The sequence below is a fragment of the Asterias amurensis genome, chromosome 18, assembly GCF_032118995.1.
Source record: "Asterias amurensis chromosome 18, ASM3211899v1".
Classification (NCBI taxonomy): domain Eukaryota; kingdom Metazoa; phylum Echinodermata; class Asteroidea; order Forcipulatida; family Asteriidae; genus Asterias; species Asterias amurensis.
Genome location: NC_092665.1, coordinates 10,954,893 through 10,964,040, shown reverse-complemented (window position 1 = coordinate 10,964,040; position 9,148 = coordinate 10,954,893). Strand labels below are relative to the sequence as shown.

The 9,148-nt window shown below is 40.4% G+C and overlaps 1 protein-coding gene across 1 annotated transcript; it reads right to left on the bottom strand.

Annotated features, from left to right (window-relative positions):
• Positions 1 to 1,027: 1,027 nt before the first annotated feature.
• On the bottom strand, positions 1,028 to 7,045 carry LOC139951136 (uncharacterized). Its single transcript, XM_071949987.1, has 4 exons — positions 6,957 to 7,045; positions 1,996 to 2,283; positions 1,478 to 1,676; positions 1,028 to 1,132 (listed from the first exon to the last, which is right to left on the bottom strand). The coding sequence occupies exons 2-4, from the start codon at positions 2,229 to 2,231 to the stop codon at positions 1,028 to 1,030; spliced, it is 540 nt and encodes a 179-aa protein (XP_071806088.1). The 5' UTR covers positions 2,232 to 2,283; positions 6,957 to 7,045.
• Positions 7,046 to 9,148: the final 2,103 nt, after the last annotated feature.

The window sequence follows — 9,148 nt, the reverse complement described above, 5'->3', positions numbered from 1 at the left end:
CTCTTCACATCTTGTGGCTGAGGCTATAGTTGCCCTTTGACCTGAGGGGGACGGTTCGGTTGAAGTTCAACCAATTGAGATTCAAAAAAGATTTAAAAAGGGACAAATTCCATTTATTCTATATCTTGTTTTCCATACAAAAAAAAAGGTATCGTTTCGGAAAAACTTTGTAATTTGCACCTGGTCTTGGCTGAAACTATATTTCAACAAACACGACAACAAACAACAAACTGTGTTGTGTGCAGAAACTTTTATTCTGATATTTTTGTAGGTTTCAATCGATTGCAAATCAATTTAAACACTAGTTTTGCTTCCTATGTAGGGTTCACACAAAATTGTAAATGCCATTTATACCAAGTAGCGTTTGGAATGTTTTTTTCCCCCTCCTTTTATAAAGGTTTATCAATAATGTAATGATTATTCACATTTTAGCGGCTATTGAAACGTACAAGTTCACCGTACCTCACGAAAACGGGTAAGTTGAGTTGTCAGGTTTTCCCAAATGCAAGACTCGTTTTCCATCTTTCGAATTTTGGTTCTAGAATGTAATCTGCACAATCCCGACAACTGGAAATGTCATTTGGTTCCTTCAAAATTATTTTGTTACCTTGAAATATTATTTCTCCCACTCGAAATACTATTTTGTTCCCTCGTGAAAACCTTTTTTTTTGCAAGGGAGGGTATTTTGATTGACCGAAGTAATTTCAACCTTTCCTTTTAAACTTTTCACTACTTTAACCCGTCCCTTTATGGAATCCGTACCTTTTTACTCATTATTAGATCTTCTGATATAGCTTACAAAATGACACAATGAAAAAGGTTATTGATCATAACACCGCACAAATTCACCAAACTATCCAAGCCATTTCGCCTCATTGTTTTATACAAAAGACAAATATTAACATTATTACAAATAATTATAAAATGCAGCTTAAGCAAAATGTTTTTTAATGTGAGGTTTAGTTTGCTAAAATATTTCACAAACAAGACACATTTCAATTAAACATGATTGTAAGAAGTGCACTGTTTACTCACGTGTTGGGGCGCCACCAAGCAATCCTTCTGCTAGTGTTAAATCAATGTTTGTCTCCGGTTTAATGCCAAGATCAAGAAGAGTCAAAGCGTCACACAACTGGAAAAATAATGGGGGAAAGAAACAAAACTTTTACGAGCGATGGTCCTTGAATTATCGCATCCCTGCCTGGATTATTAATCGTTGTCGTCAGTACGGGGTTTCATCTTTGGTCTATATCTTCGCAAAACAAATAATTGTCCTTTTCATACTATTTCAAGGTAAAATAAGAGCCGTCAAAAACCCAGTATTTGTTCTCCTGCTTAGTAAAAATAACTCTTGTTCCCATGTTGTCCCGTCCCCGAAGTGAGATAAAACAAATACCACTTTTTATTGATTCATTTAGACAAATTTACAAATGCAAAGGTGAAAGGTTCATAAATCAAGTAAGACGTAGACCAATACCTTGAACCTTTTGTTGTTTGTGTACAGATTTTGCAATGCAGGACGAATGGCCAGCTTCCTGTGAATGGTGTCTTTCAGGTCAGAGACGGTTGTTTTATGATCGAGTCGTAGACAGAGGGTTTTGGGGTTGATGGGCGTCTTGATAAAGATCTGTATCATGTGATGAGTGTCTTTGTTTCTATGGGATGAGGCTTCGTCTCTGTAGAGATGAAAATTAGAATTTGATGTCTTAAAAAATGACAATACCTCTAACTGCTAGTAGACAATAAAGATATTTTGTTCGTATTAACAATTGAATTTAAATCAAAGTCAGAAAAAACTTGCGTAAAGCAGTTGAGCTGAAAAAACATTTTGCTCAAGGAACTACACCATCATAAACACAAAGATTTTTGTCTCAACACAATCGTCTCCTTCAAAATGTAGTGTTTGGGCATTGTGGAACTTCGAACTTCATGAAAACTCCATAGTACGCCTACACCCTCTACTCTCGATACTGTTGAGTGAATGCACTGCGGTACCTTTTTGCTTGTGCTCCGCATTGTTCTTTGCCCAATGATGAATCTGACGTGTTTGTCTTGGTGTATTGATGCTGTCCCGATGGCTTTGTCCTCTCTGCTAATGCAGACTTAAAAGCCGCCTGTCTACTCTTCTTGATTTTGTTTTTTCTCTCTACTGGTTTTGCCCTGGAATGATCATAGACGACCCTTAACCTCTTCCGGTCTTCATACCACTGTTTTAAAGATGGCTGGGACATGATGGCGGCGCTTTGGGATGCAATCACTGAAGAATGATCAATGCTCAATGTTCTGAAAATGGAATTGAGCCAATCAGTTTGTACGAACTTTCCTAGACTTGGTTCCCAATCTGTGATCGTGGCTTTTATCTACCCGATAGCCACCAATACATTGGATGCGTTCGATTATCTTCTATGTGTCTACCCCGCGTTGCTCACTCGGGTGAGCACCTGACAAGCGCTAATCGAACGATCACTCACCGCTCGCGTAGTGACATCATGCACATGGGGCCAGCCCCCAAGTGACCCACTCCACAATCAGGGCACTGGGGCTTACCCGGGTGAGCCCCTGGAATGACGTAAAAAGCTATTCGAACGTACCGGGGCAGACCGGGGTCGACCCAGGGAAGCTAAACGAACGCACCCATTTATTGCATGGAATAGCGCCCTCTTGCAGATAATCTCCGTCTATCTAGCCTACGATTTCGCTCGTCCCCAGTGCCTTGCTTTAACCAAAGGCGCTGGGATGGGCAAACGTATCATGCACTGTCATTGGTTTAACAATGCGCAGTCCCATCATGCATCACACTCACACTGCACCATGTTTCTATGCATTGTACGTATGACGTACTTCCTGAACAAGAATCTGTGCGAGCGATAAGCCCATCCCAGCGGTCCTGGATAGACTGGCCGCTGGGGCCGAGCGAAGCCTACGATCACCCGGCGCGTGATCACACTTCGAGGCTCGTGAATAACGCCAGAGAGTGGCCTCCTATAGCCCCGTGTATCTTCACCTTTCACCTACATTCATTTGACATAGTGATACGAAGTCAAATTCTACACCAACTTTACATCCAAGTACATCCACATGCATGTACAATACTGTTTATAACACCCCTTACCAATATTCTGCCTTTTCATTGGTTTAGAGCGCGTCACCATGATATGTCTTAGTTTTACTAGACGACGGCCGTGTGATAGTGCATCGGTTTGCCGTGCTGCGCTAGTCCGAAGACTATGACAAGGCGTGCAGTACCCAGACGTCCGATGCGTGTACGAGGATGATTATTAAAGGTCTGTAATCATTTCGGATTACATGACACAACATGCAGCACAGTAAACGTTTTCGCAATCTGTTTTCGCGTCGTCCGTGGATTGTATGTAGCATTCAGGTCTGTAACCTAACGGTACAGTATTTATAAATTAATGCTTGGGTGTTATAAAACAAATATTGACTGCTTTTACTCGTGCAATGGTTAAAACTGTCTCCGGGGATCACCTCGAAGCAGTCAATGTTTGTATAGTACACACGTGGACACAGCATGCAGACTGCCTAATTCCAGCCGTCGATTTCACAAAGAGTTAGTACTGTCTTATCTCGAGTTAGGGCGAGTAACTCGTCCTAACTTAGGATTAATCTTAAGGTCTGCATGCGACTTTGCAGGGTTTGGACTCGTCCTAAAGTCCTAAGATTAGTCTTAAGTTAGGAAGAGTTTTGTGAAGTCGACGTATGTGTTTGGCTGCGCATACATTACCCGGGACCAATCAAAACACAGATACGGAAGCTTTTAGTCACAGCATTATTTTATCCAATGACATCATTGTATGGAATTACTGGTTCTGGGTAGCAAATACCTGTCTTGCAAATCAAGTCTAGAACTTTCCTAAAAAGAATTCTTACGCAGACAAACAATGCGCACTGCGCAGCCCGATCATGTAGCGCTAAAAATAGCAAAACTTGCATTCCCTATAAGTGCTTTTATGTTAAATTGAGCAAAAATGGACGACAGTTTTGAAAGTATATTGTGTTGTTTTGTATGAAGAAAAAGCGCCAGCGTCAACAATTAAAAATGGACGACAGTTTTTGAAGGTATTGTGTTGTTTTATATAAAGGACTTGAGCATCAGCGAAGCCGATTTGCCCCAGGGCTCACGGAAGGACCCCGGGAAACTATCGCGGGTTAAAGTAATCCTTTTGTGCATTCCCTGCCTATATTCCCAATCTTGAATCATTTGATTTATGTCAAAACGTTTGTACATAAAAAGACTGATGAAAGAAAAATGTGTTTTTGTTAACTTCAGGGTTTATTGCCAAGGTACAATTTAAGGTACAATGGAGGTGGCTGGTACGCTGAACCAAAAATCTGTTTACCATGACAATGCCCAAAATTTACATTCCAAGCGTGTTATTATTTGGGCAGGCATGGATGAAAATTTATGAAAAGGTGTTGTTTTGTATGAAGCAAAAACTTCAAGGGGCCGCAGAGTGACCCTGGGAAACATTTTGCTAATTCATATGTAGCCATAGGCCTATTTCTTTTGCGCGATCGCAACCTATTGACCTTTTTCACCTGACGTCATCATCAGAATAATCTCGGATGCGCCATTTTGGTGGTAAATGTCAACGTGTGTTATTCAGAGCATCCTTGCTCTATGTTCAGAGAAGTGCGCTTTTTAGGTAACGCGACGTTTAGACTTAAACCTATTGACCACCAACATGGTGAGCGTGGCATCAGGTGCCGCGTGTGACGCGCGTGCAAGGGGTCAACATAAGATTTATGTTTTGAGGCAAGCTTATAACTACCTAATAATCTCCCTAAATAACTAAAATCTCCTAAAAGAAACAAAATATAACACAGGAAGTTTATTTTAGTTGTGTTGGTATTGGCGACTATCATAGGTTTTTAACTACATTGTTAAACAGCGTATTGTATGCTGAATTTTGCAGACTTGATCGGTTCAAGCTCAGAGTAGTGAGTAATACCTTTACATATAGTTTCCGCATGGCTGCATGCCTTTGAACTTGTTTACTGCTAAGTTAGATAATGCTACTCTCACACTGGGGAAAATATGCTAGTGAATGTGCTTACGAATGAAAATACTTAACAATCGCTCAAACTTCGCAACATTCGCCACAAATTCACTACGTTCACAAGTCATTCTCCACCTCCTTACGAAGACTCTGGTCCTTTTATGCTGCTCTTACACGGCGAATATGCTAGCAAATATGCTATCGGAAGGACATATTTTTGTCTTCGTAAGCGTTGGTAACAAATTCAGAACGTTCACAAATTATTTCCTACCTCCTAACGAAGATCGCTCAATTTACAAACCGGTTTGTTAATTTCAGCGAATGTTGCGAAGACGGTCATTCGGCGGGATTTTCGTAAGCATTGGTAACGTTGGTAAATCATGCGTAGGCGTTTGCAACGTTTGTAAAGTCGGAAAGGCATTGGTACTGTTGGTAAAGCGTGCGTATTATGCGTAACATATTGGTAAGGAGAGGTTTAAGGACGACAGAGAACATATTCATTATCAAATCGCAACTTTTGGGCTAATTCATCGCGAATTTCAAACATTCGTACTCGCAAGATATTCGCCCAAGTGTGAGAGTAGCATTAAGGAAGGTTTGGCTTAAAAGCAGTGGACACTATTGGGAATTACTCAAAACAATTATTAGCATAAAACCTTTCGTGGTAACGAGTAATGGGGAGAGGTTGATAGTATAAAACATTGTGAGAAACGGCTCCCGCTGAAGTTATGTAGTTTTCGAGAAAGAAGCAATTTTCCACGAATTTGATTTCGAGACCTCAGATTTAGAATTTGAGGTCTCAAAATCAAGCATCTGAAAGCGCACAAACTTCGTGTTTCAAGGGTGTTTTTCCTTTCATTATTATCTCACAACTTCGACGTCCGATTAAGCTCCAATGTCCGATTAAGCTCAAAAAGGTGTGTTATTTCATGCATATGTTGAGATACACCAACTGTAAAGACTAGTCTTTCACAATTACCAATAGTGTCCAGTGTCTTTAATGCCAGTAACGGTGACGTGTCAGGTTGAAAATTACTGGCAAAACTAAAAAAAATCTTACGTGGTAAGAGACAGCCGTTAGATTTGAGCAATGCTGAGGTTTGTTTATTCGCGGACCTAGTGGATTACATTCGTCGTATATAACATGTTCATCAAAATAACGCTGTATTAACGCACCTGACAATTTATTTTGTTTCAAACAAACCGTACTTTATCTGAGGGGACGTTGGGGTGTACCTTTTGGACCCTGATGGGTCGTCATGCAGGATTGCCCACCCCCAAAGTAAATTGTAAACACCGTCGTAGGTTTGATGTGGAAAAGATTTTGAAATTTATTGCACAACAAATTCGAACCATCGGTTTAAAGCTATTGGACCCTTTCGGTACAGAAAACAAAATAAAAGTTCACAGATTTACAAATAACTTACAGGGTTTACAGAAGGTAGTGGTGAAAGACTTCTCTTGAAATATTATTTGTCCATGAAATGCTTTACTTTTTGAGAAAACAGTAAAACAATATCAGTTCTCGATATCGAGAATTACGGATTTATTTTAAACACAATCATGTCATGACACGGCGAAACGTGCGGATACAAGGGTGGGTTTTCCCGTCATTTTCTCCCGACTCCGATGACCGATTGAGCCTAAATGTTCACAGGTTTGTTATTTTATATAGAACTTGTGATGCACGAAGTGTGGGCCTTGGACAATACTGTTTATTACCGAAAGAGTCCAATCGAAAAGACAATTTGTTCTTTAATCCCAGTTTTACTAAAATCTGAAAGTAGGAAAATTAAGAAACATGGTTTATTCATTTCCATTCACAATAGCTGTAATAACAATGTGTAACTTTAGTAGTACGAACTTGTGATTAATTTGAATTAAGCAATTTGGTTCTATTTGTACTTTATGATCTTGAGAACGTGACTCAGTTACCTGTATAGCTAGTAAAAGCTGCCGTTGAAAAAGAGTGACTGAGTCAGTCAGCGTAGGTGACACTCTCCCCTGCTATCAACCAGGCCGCCATACACGACACCATGTAAAGTAAACTTGTTGCCAACTTTGAACAGTAATTCACCATGTCCCTTCTGCGTCCTTACGAAATCAACAGGCTACTCTTGGAAATTTTCTGACTTAAACGTTGGTCGAAAACGCCTCGTGTCGTATTTAAATTAAAACATTTACATCGTTATATAGCTCCATGGTCGTACTGGACAGCTCAGATCTGCTACCGCGAGTGTGGGCTTGTCGTTTATTTCGTATACCTCTCTTGCCTCTAACCGTTAACGATGGGCTCCTTTACATAAATGGGCGTAAACCCAAACCCGCGCACGTACCCCCAGTTCATGCAGTATAGAAAACCTACAGGTCCACAATACTTACTAAATAAGTTTGAGTTTTACATCACAATTATGTTTATTGTCCATTGCCGACATGACTATATAAGGAACTGTTTGGGTTTGCAAATAGGAACAAGCGCAGGCCGGTGATTAAAATCGCATCATATCTGATTTAATAAATACAAACGTTATAAGGGGGTCTAATGTTTCAGTTATTTTTTTAAACCCGTAGATTGATTGACCCCTGTATAAGTGTGAACACTTTGTGAACGTTAGGTCTACCGTTACCCAACGTGACAAAATTCATTTCAAAAGTTGAGATATCACTGACAATGATCTTGCTGTTTTTCCGTTAATGGAAAAACACCTGAGAAACGTTTTCATGCACGAGATCTTGTCTCATACAAAAATGGATTTGAACCCTAAAAAGTTTGTATTGAGGGAATCTCTCGGGTCTTCATCAATTGGGATTCATCTGAAAGCAAGGTTTGTGCATGATTAAATGGTGTTTTTCCTTTCCTTCTCTATCACCGTGACCGCGTTTGATGATCATTTGAGTCTAAATTTTCCCAGATGTGCTATTAAAGGCAGTGGACACTATTGGTAATTGTCAAAGACTAGCTTGCATAGTTGGTGTTGCATAAAATAACACGAACCTGTGAAAATTTGAGCTCAATCGGTCATCGAAGTTGCGAGATAACCCTTGTCACAAAAAGTTGTGTGCGTTTAGATGGTCGATTTCGAGACCTCAAGTTCTAAATCTGAGGTCTCGAAATCAAATTCGAAAACTATGGCACTTCAAAGGGAGCCGTTTCTCACAATTTTTTAAACCATCAACCTCTCCCCATTACTCGTCACCAAGAAAGGTTTTATGCTAACAATTATTTTGAGTAATTACCAATAGTGTCCACTGCCTTTAAACTCCCGGGTCAGATTGGAGTTGACCCGGATCCCGAGTCCCGTTGAGCATGATGTAATGCTTCTTTTTATAGAGTCATGGTTTTACGCGAGATCTCGTTGTAGCCTACGAGAGCTCCGTTGAATTGCTTGTTTTTATCCACGTGATGAGAACCATAGGCCCTTTTCGAAACGACGGCTTCGGCTTTGGATTCGCTCAGCGGGCTAGCTTGGCCTCGCCGGTTGTTTATAATTTGCGCGTGCTTTGCGTATACGCGCTCAGGGTTTCGGACCGTGAGCCCAGTAGAATCCGAAGCCGAAGCCGTGGTTTCGAAAAGGGCTGTGACAATGCTCTCCTATTTGTATACTAATTATCGATAGAGTTTCTTATACCCCTCTCTTAGATCAGAGTGTCTACACTAGTGGATAGATTGTTCACTACTCCTTGTAATCTGTTGCTTTTATTTGGTACTTTATGTCATTAACCATCCTTTTCTTGTATTATGTAATATGGGGGTACTAGTAGGGTGTAAGAGTGTAGTGTGGAAATGTGTGTTTTGCAAGGGGACAGAGAAGCCTTGTGACAGTCGACTGAGACGCCGGCCAGCATTTTGTATTGCTGCGTGTTTGGTTTTGCCCAAGTTTTGCTTCTGCGATCATCTACGGAAGAGAAACCGTAAGTTGATTTATTTCATTGTGATGATGTACATAAGGTTGTGATTTAATAGATATTGCTTGTACTGTAAAACGGAGGGGCAACACCCGATGTGGTTCACAAGATTATAGTGTTTATAAAGCTAGGCCTAAGTAACTGGTTATGGTATATTATTGTTCTCTTTTATTAGACGGCTTTTACGTGGGGTTGGTAAACGGGTTGCATGCTGAGACAGA